The sequence below is a fragment of the Oryctolagus cuniculus genome, chromosome 2 (assembly GCF_051225735.1).
Source record: "Oryctolagus cuniculus isolate XC-2025 breed Fujian yellow rabbit chromosome 2, ASM5122573v1, whole genome shotgun sequence".
Lineage (NCBI taxonomy): Eukaryota > Metazoa > Chordata > Mammalia > Lagomorpha > Leporidae > Oryctolagus > Oryctolagus cuniculus.
Genome location: NC_142868.1, coordinates 122,946,777 through 122,969,317, shown reverse-complemented (window position 1 = coordinate 122,969,317; position 22,541 = coordinate 122,946,777). Strand labels below are relative to the sequence as shown.

The 22,541-nt window shown below is 48.0% G+C and overlaps 2 protein-coding genes across 16 annotated transcripts in view; one reads left to right on the top strand and one right to left on the bottom strand.

Annotated features, from left to right (window-relative positions):
• The window catches only part of DNAH6 (dynein axonemal heavy chain 6), a 315,572-nt gene extending 304,317 nt beyond the window's left edge, over nucleotides 1-11,255 (top strand). The window contains exons 76-77 of the mRNA XM_008254187.5: nucleotides 2,470-2,692; nucleotides 10,986-11,255. Of these exons, the coding sequence (XP_008252409.3) occupies nucleotides 2,470-2,692; nucleotides 10,986-11,089 (327 nt within the window). The 3' untranslated portion in view covers nucleotides 11,090-11,255. The remainder of the gene's footprint in view (nucleotides 1-2,469; nucleotides 2,693-10,985) is intronic.
• A 1,845-nt stretch (nucleotides 11,256-13,100) lies between these two features.
• TRABD2A (TraB domain containing 2A) overlaps nucleotides 13,101-22,541 on the bottom strand; it is an 84,449-nt gene continuing 75,008 nt past the window's right edge. For all 15 annotated transcript variants that reach the window (XR_016229260.1, XR_011386507.2, XM_089326213.1 and 12 more), the window contains 2 exons: nucleotides 15,775-16,026; nucleotides 13,101-13,541 (listed from right to left, as the gene is read on the bottom strand). Coding sequence is in view for 13 of the 15 variants with exons in the window: in XM_008254185.5 (XP_008252407.3) it covers nucleotides 13,351-13,541; nucleotides 15,775-16,026 (443 nt within the window). In the remaining 2 variants the exon portion in view is untranslated. The remainder of the gene's footprint in view (nucleotides 13,542-15,774; nucleotides 16,027-22,541) is intronic.

The window sequence follows — 22,541 nt, the reverse complement described above, 5'->3', positions numbered from 1 at the left end:
AAGACTTCTCTCCATCTCTTTCTCTCCCCCCTCTTCAAAAAAATTAAAATACTGTTTTTAAAACTAGCATTAGGAACTGAATTGATCTATGCAATTCATAAAGCTGTCTCCTAGCAGAATTGATACACTAACTTCATACATTCTCTAACTACAACTGCTTTCTACCTAACGTGGATGTGCTAAGTAGTTGAAACTGCCCACTTAGAGTTACTGCCTCGGTGGCACTGGCTCTCAGTGTGCCACCCTAGACTAGCAGTAGCAACATCCCCAGGCTTCCTCATCAGAATCGCTAGCCTGGGCCCAGAAATCTGTATTTTAACAGGTCCTAAGCCCACTACCTTTTGAGGATGAGTGCTACAGAAAATCAGGGATCCTCAGACTGGATTTAGAATCATCTGAGAAGCTATTAAAAATTCCAATGTCCAGGGCAGACCCCAACTACATCAGACTCTCTGGGGGTGGTCCCAGGCACTGTTGTTTTTTAAAGCTCCCTCGGTGACTCCAGTACACAGCTAGGGATGGGAACAGCCACTGTTGACCTGAGCTGCCCAGTGTAGACATGCTGGGGTGTCCACGGGGCAGGGATGCCCCTGTCTTCAAACATTCACTCCAGTGTGCCTTATAAATGCTATTTTCTACATGTGCCACAAAATCAAAGAACAGCTCCAGACTGCTCTTGCCAGGAATGCGTTCCTTAACTAATAAGTGTAGTTGGGATGCATGGCTTTTGGTAAGCTTTCCTTAAAGTAGTGTGGTATTAGTCCTGGGTAATTCACTGAGGATCCACGCACTCAAATCTGAGTGGTCTACTCTCTGCTCTGATTAGCAAAAACATACAAAGATCAGATTGACCCACAGCCATGACTTACTCAGGAAGAATGGTAATATCCACACTTCTTCTTAATCATCTATATCTTAAAATGACAGTGCAAAGGCATATGTCTTTTTTAAAATGTGTCTTAAAACAGTCTTCAAAGTAGAGGAGAAATGAATTTAGAGATGCAAATGCATTTCTCAGTATTTCGAGACCCTTCTTGGCCAGGAAGGCGTCCCTGGAATCATGGAGGCTGCAGGATCGCAAAGCCGCACCCACAGAAAAGTCCTCGCCCAGGCCTTTCAGGGTGCTGGCCCTGCTCTGTGCCCCGAGCAGGCCACCCCGCAGAATGACTGACAGCCTCACAGGACCACTGGGGGCCTCTGTCCCTCTGCCCTGCCCAGTTCATACCACAGCTCTGCTTGGGTCATGTGCACTGAGCCATGACAATATCTTTAGAATCTCAGAGATCAGTGGAGACCTCAGACCGTCCACCCAGCCAGTCTCCTCACCCACACAGCCAGTGTCCACAGCAAGAGTAAATGTTGAGTCAACTTTATTTCCGTTATTCCCTCTGGGTGGACGCCCCCACAGCTTCTGCGCATGGTGTGGTAAGTAGGTGACAGGACAGTCCCAGGCAAACCTGCACAAGCACACCTAGCAGCCCTAGGAAGCCCCGCCCTGCCCACTGCACCCAAGGAACAGAAAGGTCAGATCAACAGAGAGAAAAGGTCAGCCAAAACCAGTTCAGTGTACCATCCTTTTATTCACTAGCCCAGACACCACCACGTGTTGCCCACCCTGCTTAGTCTCTTCTTGCAACCATGGACAACACAAGTGCCCACAATCAGCAGACACTGTACACAAGGGGAGACAGCCAATCACAGAACACCAAGGGGGCATGGTTCCTCTCTTTCAATAAAAATACTAAAAAGTATTTTTAAAGGCTTATTTATTTGAAAGGCAGAGTTAGAGAGGGGAGGGAGATTGTCCATCCACTGGTTCACTCCCCAATGGCCACAACGCCTGGGGCTGGGCCAGGCCAGAGCAAGGAGCTTCTTCTGGGTCTCCTACATGGGTGCAGGGGCCCAAGCACTTGGGCCATCCTCTGCTGCTTTCCCCAGGCACACTAGAAGGGAGCCGGATTGGAAGTGAAGCAGCCAGGACTAGAACCCATGCCCATATGGAATGCTGGCCTGCAGATGGCAACTTCACCAGCTGTAGCACAGCACCAGTCCCTTATTGAGAAAGAAAAAAGAATGTTCCCTAGGCAAGTATTGCAACTGTATAATCTGCCTTCTAGGTGGGCTTCCAGACCAGGAAAGACCCTACTAGGAACAGCAGCTAAACCCAGTCCTCTTATCCCTTCCACCTCCGATAGAGGATGGTCTGAAGCCCATTCATGCATCCCCCGGGGCTATCCCCATGTAAACCTCCTAGCGCAGGGTTAAAAAGCCTAAGATCTGGGGTTAGACTGAGAGGATGTGACTTTACCTCTCAGAGCCTTGGGATTTCCCTCCCTAAAATGTGAGTAATAACAGCAATGTGTAGAGTGCTTTTCCGAATGACTGGGCAAGAATGTGGACATGGGAGATGGCCCCAACTGCTCATCTCCCACTCCTCCTCTCACCCTTAAACTTCTGGGTATCTTTCAGTTGCCCTCTCCTGAGGACGGCGTCCTTGTTCACGGGATGTTCATGGATGCTTCTCGATGGGATGATGATGAGATGGTGATAGAAGATGCGCTGCCTGGACAGATGAACCCGATGCTGCCTGTGGTGCACTTTGAACCACAGCAGAACTACGAGCCGAGCGCCACGCTTTACCACTCTCCACTTTATAAAACAGGCGCCCGCGCAGGGACGCTCTCAACCACAGGTGAGGAGGTTCGCAGTATCAGTACAAAGAGTGGCCACAGACAACTTTGATCCAAGTCCAAAGACTAAGCTGCAATGCACAAGGGAGATCTTGGGCCAATGAACTAGATTTAAGATGAGGCCATCTGTACCATAGCAGCTGATAGACGTTGTAAAGTTCTAATACCGAATGCAGACTGATTTCTAAAATTAATGCTTGCTGTTATTAGAATCTAGTGATCTAATGAGTAGAAAATTGAGTTTAATGAACAGACTTCCGGTTTCAAAATGATGCACTGATCAGATACTAAGTTCCCTCTTTGTCTCACCAACTCCATTTTGACTCATTATTGGAAAGAGTTATAAAAATAAACTAGTAAGTGGAGAGTCATATTGTAACACTCTGAGTAGACTGGAAACAGAGCCACAGCCCCGAGAAAGAGAACTGGATCAAAAGGCGGCTATCTCAACAGATGAGCTGAGAGCGAGCCAAAGGGAGGGTGAAGAAAGAAGTGCGGAAATCCCTCAACATAGAACACAGTGTGATGGGGCGAGGTGGGGGCAGGGAGTGACACAGAAAGAGCCAAAGTTTCCAGCAATTGTCCAGTAGCAACCTAGAAGGAGAACAACAAATAGAAGGATGTATAGAAAATCAAGACTGATAATTTTCCCAAAATACTTGAGTCCATAGATTGAGATATCCCAGAGTAGATGGGATGATTTTTGTAAAGTTTGATTCACTTATTGATTTGAAAGTCAGAACAGAGAGAGAAGGAAAGACAGAGACAGAGACAGATATTCCACTGGTTCATTCTCCAAATGGCTGAAACAGCCAGGTCTGAGCCCTGCCAAAGCCACGAGCACAGGACTCCATCCAGGTCTCCCACATAGTGGCAGAGACCCAAGTGCTTGGGCCATCTTCTGCTGCCCTCCCAGGCACATTAGCAGGAAACTGGATTAGAAGTGGAGCAGCTGGAGCCAGTATTCAATCAGGCATTCCTCCAATACAAAATGTCAGCATTCCAAATGGCTTAATGTGCTATGCCACAATACTACCCCCAGAATGACTTTTGCAAACATACCACAAATCCCCAACTGCGTGTCCCCAGAGATCTAGGAAAATGTACCCCCTGTAAACTACAAGGTGGCCACTTGATTCCATGTCAGGTCCAAATCCAAAACAAAGGATTTGGGCATGGAGCGACAATTTAAACCATTTCTTAAGTCTCAAACTAATAGGTGAGTGGCACGTGGCAGGTCAGACTCAATACCTCATGGCTAAGTCTTTGAGAACTGAACTGTAATTTAAACCACCATCCAAGTCCCAGACTAATTGATGTATGAGGCAGACCAAAAGCAGGAGAGCAAAACACTGAGAACTCAGCTATGTATTTTTTAAATTTTTAATTTGTTCTTAACAGATTCAGTGTGCTTTGTAGATACAGTTTGAAGAAGATAATGATGTTCTCTTCCTCTCTCCTGCCTATTTTGAGATAACATTTTAAATTTATAGTAAAAAGGCTTAGTACTTTAACAAATAATAAATTTCACAAGTAAAACTCAAAAAGACCCTAGTTTAGTGGGAATGTAGACAACAGCTATAAACAATTGAATGGAAAAAATGACCATTTCACCTATGTACAGTAAATTTTAAAGTAATCACAGGTCATTATAACATCTTTAATTGTTGTTTTCATAAAGGTATAAAGCAGTTTTACAAAATTAGTTTTTTTAATTTTAGCTCCCACATATAAGAGAGAACATGCAATGTTTGTCTTTCTGGATCCAGCTAATTATACTTAACTTGATGTCCTCCATTTTGCTGCAAATGTTAGAATGTCATTGTTTTTTGTAGCTGAATAATACTCCATTGTGCATATACACCACATTTTCTTTATCCATTCATCTGATGGACACCTTGGTTGACTCCAGAATTTAGCTATTGTAAACAGTGCTGCTATGAACATGGTGGTGCAGGTATCTCTTTGATAGAATGTATTCAAGTCTTCTGGGTATACACCAGTAGCGGGATTGCTAGTCCACCTCTAGTCTTTTAAGAAATCTCCACACTGTTTTCCACAGTGGCTGCACTAATTTACATCCCCACCAACAGTGTGTAAGTATTCCTGTGTGTCCACATCCTAGCATTTGTTACTGTTTTTTTTTTTTAATTTATTTATTCAAAAGTCAGAGTTACACAGAGAGGAGGAGAGGCAGAGACAGTGTCTTCCATCCGCTGGTTCACTCCCTAGTTGGCCACAATGGCTGAAGCTGCGCCAATCCGAAGCCAGGAGCTGCTTCTGGGTCTCCCATGTGGCTGCAGGGGCCCAAGGACTATGTTTTAAATCATTACCCAAGTCTCAGCATAACTCTTGAAAAGCATCTGGGTAGCACAGAGCTAACACAGCATGACACTTAGAAAACCAGACTGAGTAGGGCTGGCACTGTGGCGTAGCAGGTTAAGTCTGCCTGTGGCATAGGCATCCCATATGGGCACCGGTTCAAGTCCCGGCTACTGCTCTTCTGATCCTGTTCTGGCAGAAACTCCTGGCTTTGGATCAACCCAGCTCTAGCCATTGTGGCCATTTGGGGAGTGAACCAGCAGATGGAAGACCTCTCCCTTTCTAACTCTGCCTCTCAAATAAATTAAAAAAGAAAAACAGACTGCCATTGGAAGCCCTGCCAGAAGGCAAGACAGAATCTGTCTGAACCTAATTGGGTTGATTGCCTGCTAAAACAAAAGTATTTCCACATTCTCCTGAAATTCTTGACAAACATAATATTCACATTGTCCATAACACTGACTCACTCAACAATTCCAAGAATCAATGACCCAATCTCATGGTAAAAGAGCCAAAAAAATGCCACCCAAGATGTAGGAATTTTCAGATGAATACTTCAAAGCAGCTATTAGAACTATGTTCCATAGGGTAAAGATGAACACACTAGAAATTACTATAGACAGACTGCTCAGCAGAGAAATAAACTGTAAAATGGGTATTTCAGAACTGAAAAAATTCAGTATTTGAAATATATGTTTCGTATCTGAAATGTGATCCCTACTATATCAAAAGGAAAGTTGGTGAATCTGAAAGCATATCCATAGAAATACAATTTGAAAAACCAAGAAAAAATTATGCCTTAACAATTACCTTCCCTTTTGAAAAGGGAGTAAAGACAGGGTCTATTGTCATTACTTCTGTCCAACACTTTACTGGCATTCCAGCCCATGCAATCAAAAGAAATAAAAGGTGGGGCCAACGCTGTGGCATAGAGGGTAAAACCGCCTGCAGTGCTGGCATCCCATATGGATACCGGTTCAAGTCCTGGCTGCTCCACTTCTGATCTATCAGCTCTATGGCCTGGGAAAGGAATGGAAGATGGCCCAAGACTTGGGCCCCTCCATCAGCATGGGAGACCCGGAAGAAGCTCTTGGCTTCAGATGGGCCCAGTTTCAGCCACTGAGGCCATTTAGGGAGTGAACCAGCAGATGGAAGACCACCCACTCTCTCTGCCTAACTCTGCCTTTAAAGTAAGTAAATAAATCTTAAAATAAAAAGCACCCATACTGGAAAGGAAGAAATAAAACTGCCTTCAATCATAGATGATGTGCCACATATTTAGAAAGTTCTATTTAGAGAAAATTACTAGAATTAATAAGTGAGTTTTGGAAGTTTATAGAGAACAATATAGGGAAAGAAAAAGAAGCCAATATAGATAACCTAATGTGATAAAATTCAGTAGTAAAAGCCCCCAAATAGTAATTTAAGAAAAATACAGAACTTCATATTTGTTAATTCATGAGTCAAAGAATAAATCACAATGTAAATTAGAAATAGTACCACAGGAAAATTATTACATACCAAAATTTAAGAAATCTAATTAGTCATTATAAATTTATAATAAGTTATCATCACTTCTACTTTTTCTGAATTTATGTAGTAATATTTATACAGGATTAAATTCCAAGAACTACTCTAAGTACTTTTATTAACCCATTAAATCAACTCTGAAAGAGATAGAAACAAAATAGAAAACAAAAATATACCAATTAAAGAAGTCTAGTGTATACTGAAAAAAGCACAGTAAATTGGATTTGTAAGTCTTCCCAAACCTTCAAGGATGGAAGAGACTTTTTCAGCTATTTGAAGGAGGGGGAACCTCCCAACTCATTTGCATGTAGTAGAACACTGATGCCATGGACAATAAAAAATATTTGAGACTAATGCTGTTTATGAACATATTGCATAAATTTGAAAATAGTAACAGAACATTTAGCAGTGTGATGTCTTCCTGCTCACAATATAATTTACCACAATAGATTTTGGAAGAAAAACTGCACAATCTTAACAAAGAGTACCAGTAGTTCCTACCTCATTCAGCAGTTTCAAAGGAACACGTTGGTTATTCCTAAAGCGTTCTGGACAGAGCCTGCACACAGTGAACTGCATGCAGAACAAGCAGTCATAATGAAAATTCTCAGATGAGTAAGGCAGGCAGGCAGGCAATTCCTTATCTTTATGAAGATTATCCAGAAACGACAACCAATGAGAGGTATCTGAACACTGCTTCTGCTTTTCCCTGGCTGTGGATGTGAATTTATGAATTTTTTAATATTTATTTGAAAGGCAGAGGTCTTCCATCTACTAGTTCACTCCTCAAATGGGAGCAACAGCCAGAGTTGGGCTGATCCAAAGCCAGGAAGCAGTGGCTTCCTCTGGGTTTCCCATATGGGTGAAGGGGCCCAAGGACTTGGGCCATCTTCTACTGCTTTCCCAGGCCACAGCAGAGAACTGGATCAGAAGTGGAGCAGCCAGGACTCGAACCAGTGCCCATATGGGATGCCAGTGCCACAGGTGGCGGCTTTACCAGCTCCACCACAGCACCAGCCCCTGAATTTATGGATGTTGAGATTAGATTTAAGAACTATAAAATAAATCACTAAGTATAAAGATACACTTTATTTAAATATATAACACATTTACAGATATATTTCTACATAAAATGTAAATATCCACAATCAAAGAGACCTGGCAAAGCATAACACTTACCTTCTCAGGCCTGGAAGGGCAAACCTTGAGCAATTAGCATCGCTGGCTGCTGCACACTCCAGCTGGGAACTCTGGAAAACCTTGGAAAGCTGCTGTGTGTGCAAAGACAATTTCATCTCACAGCAGAGGATGCAATGCTGACTCCTATTCATCCACATTCAACTTCAGATAACAATGGTATCGATCAAGTCAGTAATTTCAAAACACAGTTGATCTCATACTTAATGGTGAAACCTGATTAAAGTAAAAATCAGGGCCAGCATTGTTGCACCACAGGTTAAGCTGCCGCCTGTGACACTAGCGTCCTACGTGAGCACCAGTTCAAGTATTAGTTGCTCCACTTCCAATCCAGTTCCTTGCTGATGTGCCTAGGAAAGCAGTACTTGAGCCCTCCACCCACGTGGGAGACCCGGATGGAGTTCTAGGCTCCTGGCTTCAGCCTGGCCCAGCCCTGACCATTACAGCCATTTGAAAAGTGAACCAGTAGATAGAAGGTCTCTGCCTCTCTCTCCCTCGACTCTCTGAAATTCTTTCAAGTAAATGAAAATAAATTTTTAAAAAATCAGTATCGGGGCATTCTCTAACCCCAAGAGTCTAACACCACCTAGAAAGCCCTCCTCAAATTATTAAGAAAATGAAAAGAGTTTAAGAGTTTAAAACAAAGAGAATTATTTACCAATATAAGTGATTACTTAGGAAAGCCTAAGATAATCTACAGCAAACCTGCTAGAAATAATAAAAGCTCAGCAGAATTGACTGATGTAAAAGTCAACAGGATTCTTGCATTTCATCAAAAACAAATAGAAAATGAAAGTGAGATAAAACATTAAAATAAAAACAAAATTGAGATGCTAGCAGTAAACCTGACAAAGAAGAGCAACATTCTTTTGGAGAATTTTATACAATGTCACTAGAGGCAAGTGTTTGGCACAGAGGTTAAGAAGCCACTTGGGATACTCGCATCCCTCATCGGAGCACCTGGGTTCAAGTTCCAGCTCCAGCCCCCAGTTCTAGCATCCTGCTAATATATACCCTGAGAGGGAGCAGTGATGGCACAAATGGTTGAGCCACTGCCATCCACAAGGGAGAACTTGATGGAGTACTTGGCTCCCAGCTTCACCTTGTCCCCCCACCCTAACAACAACCTCCAGGAGCCAGGAACTCCCGTGCAGGTGGCAGGGTCCTAAGCATTCGGACAATCTTATGCTGCTTTCCCAGGCACATTAGCAGGGAGCTGAATTGGAAGAAGAGCAGCCAGAACTGGACATAGCATTCCAATATGGGATTCTGGCATCTTAAGCAGTGGCTTAAGCTGCTGTGCCAACACAAGCCCCTAACCATCCCAGTTTTGCAGCCACTATGGCATAGGGCCTCTGAAATTAGTCTTCCAGAATCTCACTTCTAACGGGCATGTGATATGGGACACACACACACCAATCGCAAGCATCTATCCCCTCAGAGACAGCTGTTTGACTGCTAAGTTAGCCCAACACTGTACAAGGAACCCCTAAGAAAGCAATGGTGATATGTAAGATTAGGAATTTTCTAAGGCAGCTGAATTCATTTCTAGCAAGGGAAAGTTTATTTTGTTTAAATCAGAGATAACAGGGGTTGGCAGTGTGGTGTAGCAAATTAAGCTATTATGTTGGGATGCCAGCATCCCATATCAGAGTTCCTGGGCTCAAGTCCTGCCTTTATCTCCCAATCGCCCTGGGTCAGCCACAGCTATTGCAGGCATTTGGGGAGTGAACCAGCCGATGGGAGACCTCACTTTTTCCAATCCAGCTTCCTGATAATGCACCTGGGAGGCAACAGTCTTTGGCTCAAATTCTCCCATGTGGGAGACCCAGATGGAGTTCCTTCCTCCTAGCCCAACCCAGGTTACTGCAGGCACTGGGGGGTAAACCAGCAGAAGGAAAATTTTGTGTATGCATGTGTGTGTGCTTGTATGCCCTCTGCTCTGTCACTCTGCCTTTCAAAGAAATAAGTAGATCTTTTAAATAATCAGACAGTGGCTCTAGGGGATTGGTTATGCCCCAAGTGCTTCCACAGACCCAAAAAGGGATTCATGCGGCCGGCGCCGCGGCTCACTAGGCAAATCCTCTGCCTTGTGGTGCCGGCACACCAGGTTCTAGTCCCGGTCGGGGCGCCGGATTCTGTCCCGGTTGCCCCTCTTCCAGGCCAGCTCTCTGCTGTGGCCAGGGAGTGCAGTGGAGGATGGCCCAGGTCTTTGGGCCCTGCACCCCATGGGAGACCAGGAGAAGCACCTGGCTCCTGCCATCGGATCAGCACGGTGCGCCGGCCGAAGCGCGCCGGCCATTGGAGGGTGAACCAACGGCAAAGGAAGACCTTTCTCTGTCTCTCTCTCTCTCACTGTCCACTCTGCCTGTCAAAAAAAAAAAGGGGGGGGGGGACTCATGCAAACCCAGGCACTGATTACTTGAGGGAGTACGTGCTTTGAGCCACCCAGGGGAGCCAGAAGAAGTGGAAGAGGAAGTTGCAATGCAATGCAATGCTTAGGACTCTGGGCTAAATTCCTGGGCCCCTCGAAACCAGTAAGTGCATATATGAAGACCATCTAGGCTTACTTCCCTGGATGACATTTGGGAAGCTGGTCATTCATGCACCTGCCTGTTACTCAAGGCACCATGCAGTTATTGACAAAATGGTAGGAAGGAGGAAATACAAGCATTTTCTGCTAAGGAAATATATTCTCCTGCTTCCTCACCTATGACTGCAGTGCCAGAAATAGCAATGCCCATCTTAAGGGCAGGACTCTCCTCACCCTGGTCCTGACCCCATCATACAGTCCCACAGTGAAGAATCTGTACAAGGACCTTTTATGTCCCAGAGCTGACGACAGAACACCTGTGACTGTACCTGTTTCATCTCAGGAGCTCAAGTGCCTACCACCGCAGAGTCCAGCAAAGCATGGATGGGTTCCCAGCCTAGCGTAACCTGCTCCTCCATCACTGAACACTCAGACCTGAATCCAATCCAGTGCTCCTCAATGCAGCTGGAAGACAACTTGAAAGATAGCTCATAAAGTTATACAAGGTCTAAGTTGGCCAGGTCATAAAGGATCATTTGTGCTACAAGTCTTCATTTGATAGAGCCTAAAACTGAAACCCACACAGCACCATTTGCTTGATGTCTTTAGAGGCAGTCTGGTCTGGGTCACAGGTGTCTTGACTCTCAGCATCTTGTCTCTCTTTGTACCAGGAGGCAATTCTTACATAACTTTTATTCTGTATCTCTAATCAGGCCATTCAACCAACTTCGTGGTGACTGTCCTCTTACCCTCCAAGCGGCCCAAAGACTACTGGATTGCCAAGGGATCAGCTCTGCTCTGCCAGCTGAATGAGTGAAAACGGGCCACCTCAGTCCAGAGATCTTTCCTGATGGGGAAAAAGACTGAATAATTTATTATGCAAGAAAAACATGTTATGTCTGATTTAACCTATGTGTTAGTTAAGTGTGACTTTTATTTCTCTTATGACCTAAAATAAAATATTTGAGTTCTTCCTGTTGAAAGCAGTGGGCTCAGCATGCACTCATTAAATCTGTTTTCCCTACACTAGGTGAGAGGCCACTTCCCATGGAAACCTGCTGGGCCCCTGGGAAGGGCCCAGGGTTCAGCATCCCTCACCCACATCCGTTCTTCCTCATAACAAATGGCCCTGTGTACACCTGAGTAGTGTGGCCATGGATGCCTCTAGTTTTAGACCAGATTAAAGGGCCCTCAAAGCCCAGTGTGTGGAAGGCTGATGCAGTGACCACACTCACAGGGCAAACGAGTAGACTAATGAGATCTTGGTCCTCGGTGCCAGTTCCCCACTCTATGGAGCTACACCACAATCCTTGGAAGAGCCTGAGCTTTCTTGAATGTGCAGTCTTGCTCAAGTACAAAGGAATTTTGCCTTTTGACTTTAGCATCAACCTGTGTGGCTAGGTCCCAATGAGGTACATTTGGGCCCCTGCCCCCTTGAAAGCAGAGGTTGTTGGTCCAGCGCTAAAATGGACCAGCCTCTGTGGCAAACCATTTTGTGTCAGCCCTGCCAACAACAATGTTGGTCTCCTTGGCCATAACATGACCCAAGGAACTCTGGGAACACCCAGCTGTGATGTGAGCCACTGCAGAAAGCTCCACCACCCCCTTCAAGGAGCTGAAGGAGGAGGATCAGCCCCAGTGACCGTTCCCTCTCAATTCCTCTCTGCCTTTACCCCAAACCCTTCGCAGTTAAGAACAGACCCACAGAGACATGCAGGGAGCACCACTTCTGCCAGAGTTCATTGCAGAAATCAGGAACTACTACTGTTGGTGAATCGAGCAGGATTGACTGCAGCCGCAGAGCCAGGGATGGATGACAGGCACCACTGCAGCTATCACCCAGGACACCGCACCAATCTCACAACCTCTCCACCCAAGAAACAGGTGACTGCAGAGTGGGATGCAGGGCCTGGCTGCTGGGCAAACTTGTATCTGCTGGAGCCTGCACGTGGCTATGCAGACCCTCTGCCCACGTGTGCCTTCAGTCCTCACTAAGCCTACCACATTAAGATGATCTAAATCATGGCAACAAGGCAACCTCCTACCCCTGCAGTACAGGGGACCCAGACTGGAACAAAGGTGGTAGACATGGACCCTGGGTGCCATCGCACCCGTCTTTCAATAAGGCCACAGATCTCTTGTAGGCCCTGGAGATGACAAAATAAACCTACCAGAAAGCCTCAGAAAAAGAGGAGAAACAAACCTAAAGCAGACTAAGAACACACACAGTGACTACTTATCAGCCCTACCCAAGTCCTGGACAGAATGCCTGGGGTTTTATAAGCTACTTAGAAGCTCAGCAGGACCAGATGAGACCCTGATCTGAAAGCACAGGGTTTGAGTGGGGGAGGGAGTAAGCTAAGCAGGGCCAGAGGTCACGTTTCGGACACAACCAGGACGCTTAGTCCTCGTAACATTTTATCTGGAAAGGATATTGCCAACATACATATAAATAAGACAGGAGGAAGCAGAGCTTGAAAACCACTTTCTTACCCAGCACCTGTGACGACCCTATCTCGCCCATCTCCAGCACGTCCATGAGACACATACTGCACACAGGAAAGCACCTGTCAGCACAGGGAGCTCCTATTCACCAGACCTGGAACAGGGGTGCCCAGTGCAAATTCCATGGCCTACAGGCTCCCATGAACCTGGAATAAACAGCAGCAGAGAAGAGGGTCAAATCACAAAGCCAGCACAAGAAAAGATCTAGAGTTAGAGCTGAGCGGCGTAGGGCCCAGGAGAGAAGTAGTATAGTATTGACAGGCAATGAACAAGAGTCATTTACCTCATACAGACACATAAGAAAAACTCCACCAAGAAAGGTATTTACTTATGGTCACACAACTCATTTACAATTTATTATTTTTACACAATTCATTATGTTACAAAACTGTACACTTCCCCCCATCCTTGCTATGCTAACCCAAAGTCATCCCTTGCAGAGAAGAGCCAACACTGGGTTTCTTCAGGAGTCTCTCCTCCTGGGTTGGGCCTATCAAGGCCAGACCGGAGTGTGGAGGAGAGAAGTGGCCATCCTTCAGTCTGAACGGTCAGGGTCTTGGCCTGGCTCCTCAGTCATTCATTACAGCAAGTGTGTCTCTGCTTGGAAAACCAGCGCCAACACCCAGAACACAGGAGTCCAGAGGGACAGGCAGGCGCTGCTGGCCACCATTTGACTGTGGTGGGAATGCCCGTGGTGAAGGAGCTGCAGCTCAGTGGAGATGTGCCTGTCCAGGACAGGGACCTGGAACTGCGGGACTGCAGCACTAGGAGATAAAGAGAAAGACAGAGGTTCAGGTTCAGGACACAGCACAGACCACTGCACTGTCCAAGGCTTCCAAATGCCCATGCAGCTTCCTTCCATCTCCCTTCTGAAGGCAGAAATGGGTAGAGGTGTGTAATCAGGCTTTCTGTATCTCTGGCCCTCTTTGATGCCCTTAGCCACTGCTCCCAGAACCAAATGGTAGAAGACAGTAAGACAGCATATTGGCCATGGCCATTTGGTTCACAGTTCCTTTGCTACTAAAGTCTTGGTATAAAAGGCCCATCTCAGAGTTCACTAATCCTTAGCCTGAGGACAATCATAGGGAGGGAGCCTCCTTCCTAGACACCACGGCAGCATAGCCAGGTCATGAGTATTCCTACCTGGGTCTCTGCCTCGCTCACTGTCCCTAATTCAGGTGATCCAAGTCAAAACAGTGCAAACAGAGAGGCCCACGACCACAGGTTCACCTGGCCCTTTCAGCTCAGCCAAAGTGTAATGAAATGGCCCAAGCTGAAGAAGTACTAAACAGGTCAATTTCTTGCTCCATCAATGAAAGATGGTTGAGGGACCACACTGGGAAGTGAACACCAACAGTATGTGCCCCTGCTCTCCAGGTCCCATTAGCCTGCCGGGTTCTTTTCATTTAAAAATGTAGCCGGAGGTCCAGCGTTGTGGTATAGTAGGTAAAGCAGCCACCTATGACACCAGCATCCAATATGGATGCCGGCTGCAGTCCCGGGTGCTCCACTTCCAATCAAGCTCCCTGCTAATGCAGGGATAGTAGTGGAAGATGGCCCAAGTGCTTGGGGCCCTACACCCATGTGGGAGACTTGGATGAAGCTCCTGGCTCTTTGCTTTGGCCTGGCCCAGCCCCAGCCATTGTGGCCATTTGGAGAGTGAACCAGTGGATGGAGGATCTCTCTGTAACTCTTTACAATAAATAAATCTTTTTATAAATATAAATATACATAAATATAAATAAATACAGCCAGAAGCCAGCATTGTGGTACAGTGGGCTAAGCTGTCACTCGTAGCATCCCATACCAGAGCATCAGTTTCAGTTCAGGCTGCTCCACTTCCAATCCAGCTCCTCACTAATAAGCCTGGGAAAGCAGCAGAAGATGACCCAAATGCTTAGGCACCATCTCCCATATGGGAGACCTAAATGGATTTCCTGGCTTCTGGCTTCAGCATGACCCATCCCTGGCCATTGCAGCCATTTGGAGAGTGAACCTGAAGATGGAAGATTGTGTGTGTCTGCCTGTCATCCTACCTTTCAAATAAATAAATCAATCTTTTAAAAGGAAAATAATAAAAATGCAGCCACCTGCTTCAGACCTTTCAATGGCTCCCTACCTCCCCCAGGCATGAGAGGTTGTCACAGTCACTGCCCCCAGGTTCATCTCCCAGCCCCACTGCTCCCTCACCTCCCAGCCTCCAGACAGAATCACTTTATCTTGGTTTGGATCCCTGCATACAACAATCCAAGTTCTTCTTTGTGCCTCTGCTCTGTCAAAAGGATGCTCCTTAAGGAGGCTTTTCTTGACGCCCACATCACACACACACACACACACGCTCTCCTACAGCACCCTATACTTTGCTAGCAGATTACCTGAACCTGGCTCCCTCAGCAGGCCATGAGCTCCCAGAAGGCAGAGCTAAAGTCTGTCTGGCTCATCTCACAGACACAGCACCCAGCACAACAGCAGGCATACAGAAGGAACTCAGTAAATTAGGGGTGAATTTAAATGGGTCCTGGATCCCAGCCTCCCTGGTGTAGTTCTTCCAGCGTCCCTTGGGCCGTGCAGACCCAGCCTCTTCTGTCCTCCTCTGACCCACCCCCAAGCCATCTCAGGGAGTGTACCTTCTGGGGTCACCGCCCTCCCACTGCCACGTGAGGGTTAAACACATCCATTCCTACAGAGCTGCCCCCAGATCTGTGGTGGAGAAAGGGCTGGAAAATCACATCCTTTGTGATCTTTATACTGGTCTCATTCTATTTTTAACAGACCCACCCCTACCCTCAACATTTGTTCTTCCACAAGCATAAACATGTCACCCTTGTCCTGGCCTGAGGCAACCACCTTAAATCCGGATTCACCCATCCATCATGGTGGACAGCTCGACGAGGGGGCTCCCACCCCTACCAGGGTTGGACTTGTCCTGGATCTGTTCACCATCCACACTGCCACCCTAAGGTCGGATGACTGCCTAGCTCAGCCCGCCCGCCTCACCTCTCCTCCAGGCGGACCCACAGGTCGCTGAATTGCCGCAGTCGCTGCTTCCGCTGAGGCCGCTTCCGCTTCTTCCGGAACTTCCGCTCCGGCTCGCCCGGAAGTTCCACACTTCCGGGTGGGGACACGTGGGATGGCAGCCATGCGTGCGCCGCCAACCCAGCTTCCGGCGCCAGGGCTTCTGGAGCGAGCACTTCAGGAGCAACGGTGGCAGACGGGGCCGGCTGAGACAAGGGCCTTCTACTCTTCTCTCTGTACCGGGGGTGGAAAGCGGAGCTATTTGGAGGGTCACGTGGCAAGGCGCCCTCCCTGGCTCTGACAGCTCTGGACCTCACAAGTGGATAATCTGAAAGTTCAAGCAGGCCAGGGAGGGCAGGAGTTACTGGTTCTAGAAGCCACCCAGAATTGATTGCTTTTGACACCTTTGTTTCTCCCTTACATATCATCTCACTGTACTCTCCAAATCCCCTAGCCCTGGGAAGAAAAAAAAAATCATGAGGTTTTGAAAATGTTTAACTGTCATTTGCTTAAAACAACCAGAAAGAGGCTCTCTGGCTCTTGGAAGCTACCCAGTGCCCAGGTGAAGGGTTCACAAGATCAGTTGCCGCCCACCTCACCCCAGACCTGGTGTTAAACCATCTTTTCGAAAGAGGACACACATTTTCACAACTGATGGGAAACTCAAATTGCTTCTAGTTTCCTCTACAGTCCCCAAACACCTCTTCCAGTGAAAGAGTGAGCATTAGAAGGACTAAGTTTCTTCCTTCGACAAAAGTTTGAAGGTTTGGGGCAGCAGGAGGAGGGAACCGTAAGAGGAGAATTGTAGCCACTAGATGCAGGCAGTGAGAGACCCATCTGCCTGAGGAAGGGGAACATTACAATTATGTGCCATATATGGGGTTTCCTCCAATGATGCAGGTGCAGCAGCCCAGCACATGTAAGAACTCAATTACTCTGCTCTGATCCAGCCTTCATGAGCCACCTACCTACCTGCAGCAGACCTCAGTCCCAACAACCCAATAGAACCTGAGGGTCTGCTTCGTATTAATGGTCCTGTGTGAGGGAGAGAGGGAGGGGGTATAAAAGAAGTGAAAGATCTAGTTTGAGAAAAAAGGTCAAATGAAGAAGATTCCCCAAATGGAAATGCGGGGAAGCCCCTACCCTGAACTTGATACTGGGGACCCCAGAAATATAATATCATATCTTGGACAACAGGACCTATTATAATCATTTTTGTCTCCACTTAGATGAATCTTTTCATTGTGTCAACAAAGAAACTGGGGCCTTGGGAAGAAATGTGCCCCACCCCCAGGCTCTCCAAGATTTTGCTGGCTTCCTAGAGAATTCAGAAGCAAATGGTTAGGGAGCTTGTATGCCTAGACTCTCCACCCATGACACAGACTTTATCTGTGTTCCCTTGGCCTCCACATGACCCACACAGGCCCTGGTACACAGCAGGTACTCAAAAAAAAGTCGACTACTTTGAGCAAGGAACATGATCTCAAATTCACTAGGGCTGTGCTCTGTGGCCCTCAGAGCAGAACAAATGACAGCTTTGTTTCTGTTCAACTCACAACAGACAGAAGACCACAACCTAGTGGCTCCAGGGGGCAAACCAGGGCTTGAGGACCCAGTTAAGAGTGCTGTTTGGGTGGGTAGAGGAGCTCACAAAGGAAATAGCTTTCCTTTTCCTGTTTTTTCAGCTCCTCTTTCCAAGATAAAAGATCCCGGGGAATCACAGCATCCACTTTACAACTGAGAAAACTGAAGACCAGAAAAATAAATGGACATGCCCAAGGTCCCAACAAGGATTCAGTGCCATATTAAAATATCACTCATTGTCAAGCTATTTTTTCAGATTATAAAGCTAAGCCATTCGCACGATAGGAAATATGGAGAGTATAGATAAAGGTTCCTGCCAGCTCTGGAAAGAGAGCCAGGCACAAACACATGGGCTCGGACACAGGCTCAAAGTTCCCAAGAGCAGCAGGAGTGAGTGCTCCTGCACCAGGAACAGGAAGTTCCAGCCGCTCAGTACAACTCAGTTCACCCCCGATGCATCTGGGCTGGCCTGAGCACCCCATCATGGGCTCAAGTTCCAGGTTACCACATTTTAATCCACCAGAGTTCTCATAGTGGAGCTAAACCTCTAGTTACCCATGAAGGCTTAGCCACCATTGTATTGATAGCCTGCTTATCCCCTGACTGTATTCCATAGTCTTTTTACTCCATGGAAGTTTCCAAGAAACACACACCCTGGTTGACATGGCTTATCTCAGGACATATACCCACAGAAGGACATGTGGTGCCCAAGAAAGAACCCTCAGGGAGCTTGGAGTTTTGGTGAGATAATTAACCTTTCACAGCCTCTGCTGTTTCTATAAAACTGACCCATCTCAGTGGTGATGACTATAACAACCTGTGCACCATGCTTCACCCAGTGTTGAGCACACAGTAGATAAAACTTCCTGTGTGACCCCTCTCTTTTCCAGGCCTTCGACCTTTGGATAAATGAAGTTTTATAATACCAAAAGCAAGAGTGGGGGCAGGTGCCGTTGTGCAGTAGGTTAATCCTCTGCCTGCGGTGCTAACATCCAATATGGGTGCCGGTTCTAGTCCTGGCTGCCTCTCTTCCAATCCAACTCTCTGCTACAGCCTGGGAAAGCAGTAGAAGATGGCCCAAGTCCTTGGGGCCCTGCACCCGCATGGGAGACTGGAATGAAGCTCCTGGCTTCGGATCGGCACAGCTTTGGCCATTGCAGCCAGGGGAGTGAACCAATGGAAGGAAGACCTCTCTCTCTGTCTCTCCCTCTCACTGTCTGCAACTCTACCTGTCAAATAAATAAATAAAATCTTAAAAAAAAAAAAAAAAAAAGCGGGACTGATCAGACCTCAGGTTACCCCACTGTGCAGTTCCTTTGGGAACATTTGTCTGATCCTCACTAATGTCTGTGTTGGGCAGAATAATGGCCCTCAAAGGTGTCCATGCCCTAGTCCTCATAAACTAAACATGGTCCTTTCATGGTAAAAGGGATTTTTCAGTGGCTAGCCTCATGGCACAGTGGGTTAAGCTGTCACCTGCGACACCAGCATCTCATACAGGAGCACTGATGTGAGTCACTGCTGTTCTACTTCTGATATCCAGCTCCTTGCTAATGTGCCTGCGAAAGCAACAGAAGTGGCCCACATACTTGGGCTCTGCCACCATGCTGGAGACCTGGATGGAGTTCCCGTCTTCTGGCTTCAGCCTGGCCCAGTCCCAGCTGTTGAAACCATTTCAGGGAGGAGTGAACCAGCAGATGGGAGATATCTCTGTCACTCTCTTTGTACCTCTTTCAAATAAATAATTAAAAAAAAAATATGAGGAAGTCGAGGATACACAGTCCTCTAGACCTAACACAAAAGAATACAGCTCTGCCGACACCTTGACTTTAGCCAATCAGACAGCCCTCTGATCTACCTAGCTGTAAAAGCAATCTGTTATGTTAAGCCACTGAGTTTGTGAACACGTTAAGAGAGCAATACAACACTAACACGGTCCCATGAGCCCAGGAGAAGGTGGAAGGAATCAGCTAAGCCCTCTGCCAATCAGCCCAAAGGGAACCTTACCCCTGCCTCTCCTCTGCCCACAACACGGCAACCCCACAGCCATCTCCTGTGTTTCCAGGCTGCTGGCGGGTGGAAGGCGGCGGCTGTCAGTTTCCCTCCCCGCACCCCAAGATACACACCCAGCTCTGTGTTCCTAATCCTGGACACCAGTGAGCCACCCACTTGCCCCGACACCACACCAGCCTAGCAGCAGCAAACACCTGCCTCCTCCCTGCCCTGGCCCTCAGCAGCCCCTTCACCGTGGCCAGCTCCCCTGCTCCCACGCCCCTAATCCCATCCCTTCTCCCTGAACAAGAACGCCTTCGGAGAGCGCATTTCCCTCTTGGCTTCACCTAGGCCCACTGGAGGCAGGTTCCCCAGATATCCTCCCTGCAGAATAAATCAATGTGCCTAGGCAGTCCCTGCAGGGATATTATGTACACATCCACCAGCCTGACCCCACGGTGTGCCAGGTACCCGGTGCATTCGTCTGGGTGCGGTTGCTATGACAAAACACATGAAGCTGAGAAATGTACAAACAAGAGAGGCTTATTTGGGACACAGTTCACAGTTGTAGAGGCTTACGAGCATGGCATCCATATCGGCTTGGATCTGATGAGGGCCTCCTGGCAGATGGCATCCCCATGGTAGGAGCTAGCAGAGCAGAGATTTCACAGACAAGAAGGCCAGCGAGGCTCTGGGGCCAGGCTTGCTCCCTTTCTAACAACTTACTATTGCGGGAATTCACAGGAATCCCGCTAGAACTGCGCTAGTCTCTTCCCAGGGTGGTGCCCCATGACCTCACTGCCTCCCTGTAGGCCCCACCTCCTCAAGGCTCCACCACCCCCCCCAACATCACCACCCTGAGGACTGACCTTCCAGCATATAATCCTTTGGAAGACAAACCACACCCAAACCATCGCACCGGGATAACCATTCCTGGGGATCCAATTTTAAAAAATTAGATCCTTGCCGTCAGTCCCCAGAAGAAGGCAAGGGCTCTTCCTCAAGGCCACACAGAACTGCTGACCAGATGCCTTGGGCTCATGCACAGCATGAACCCAGGCCGCAGCAGTGGAGGGCAGTGTCCCATCTGCCACCGAGCGGCCCTGTCCTGGATCAAAGAACCGGGCTGGGAGGTCGTGCGTGATGGAAGGAGGCAGCATAAAGACAAAGAGGCTGGAAAGAAAGAGAGGGTTTGGAGGGGGAGGGACTTGAGCCACATGCCAGCTCTGGCTGCTGTGTGACCTTTCACAGTCCTGCATCAGGGAAGAAGAGATGTGCACCTCACAGACTGCTTCTGAGAGTTCCCGAGAGCCCCTGTGAAGCTGACGAGCCAGCCGTAAGGGCTCCTTCCTCCCCAGGCAGTGGGAGCAGCCCTGTCTGATGAGCGTGCTGCTTCCTAGCCCTCACTGGGCATCAGAATCTCACGGAGAGCTTTGAGGAAATGCTGATTCCCAACCTGCATTCCCTCGGGGCAGGTATCTGCGTTAGAGGAAGGATTAGGGAGCCTGGGAACAACCAGCGACACGCACAGCAGACACACAGACACATACACACCCACAACATACACGCACCATTCACATACCACATCACATACACTCAATACATATAATGTACTATGCACACACGCCGCACACACAGATGTGTCATACACACCTAAACCACACACCAGATATACACACTACGTACACATAACGCACATGTACCAGGTACATGCCCCATTTATACACCACACTGCATGAACGCAATGTGTAGGTACCATACATACATGCCCCGTGCATACCAGACACAGATACATCACACCGTGCACAACACATGCAACATGTACGTAGCAGACACACACAACAACAACCACACCCCCACACGCCAGGCAGGTCCTCTCCAGCATCCCAGGAACAGTATGTCAGGTACCAGCCCAATCAGCCTGGGGCTGCGGACTGGGCAGGTCCTGGTGCCCAGCTCACCCACCTCTCTGACAGCACACAATCTAGTCGGGGAGGACAGACCCACAGTCCCACTGAATCAAGCAGAGACCCCAAAGGGCAGGACCCTCCCGCCAGACTTTAAAAAGACCAGAAGGGAGAGAGGCAGAGAGACCAGGGCAGGCTGCAGAGCTGGTCCACAGAGGGCAGGAGTTCCCAAGCAGGGGAGGAGGATGCAGGGAACTGGCATCCGCACAGGAGAGGAGTGGCGAGGACAGAGCGTTCTCTGAAGCCAGCAGCAGATCTGCGCCGAGGAGAGAGTGGGTGCCAGGACCTCAGTGTGAAGGCACCAGGCTCTGGAAGAGGACAGTAGGAAGCTGCAGGAGGCTTGAGCATGGGGTACTTGAACGATTGGTGCCAGGGCTAGTGCTATGGCACAATGGGTTAAAGCCCCAGGCCTACAGGGCCAGTGTCCCACATGGGCACTTGTTCAAGTCCTGGCTGCTCTATTTCTGATCCAGCTCTCTGTTATGGCCTGGAAAAGCAGTAGAAGATGGCCCAAGTGCTTGGGCCCCTGCACCCACGTGGGAGACCCAGAAGAAACACCTGGTTCCTGGCTTCGGATCAGCGCAGCTCTGGCCATTGCAGTCATTTGGGGTGTGAACCAGCAGATGGAAGACCTTTCTCTCTATATATATAACTCTTCCAAATAAATATAATAAATCTTAGAGAGAGAGAGAGAGAGAGAAATATTGGTCCAACAGGAGGCTGATGAACGGGGAGTGGGGAGAAAGGCCTGAAATGGGCACCAGCCTGGGGATAGAGCACTACACACCCCAGAGGAGCTTTATGGGGAAGCCATGCACCTGTCTCAGGCCAGTGGTTCTGTAAACTAGAAATGACTGTGTGAGGAACTGCTGTTACTGACACACAGGATACAGGGGGAGCCAGGGAGCAGGGGGTAAGACAAGCCCAGGATGTACCCAGGACTTCCCAGGGAGACAGAATCCAGGAGAATCCTGGGTTCTGCCAGATGGGGGCCTCTGGAGGGAGAGAAGCTGGCTGACACAACATGAGGAGGAGGTGAGCCTTCCACCGAGGCAATCGGAGATGAGTAGTGGGCGGGCAGGCAGGCGAGCAAGACCACCAGAGCCAGGCCCTGCCTCTGAGGGCAGAGGCATTTGCTACCTGGAGCTGAGGGCTCTGCCAGGAGGGGGCGCTGGTGAGCCCAAGTCTGGAAGGAGTAGCAGTGAG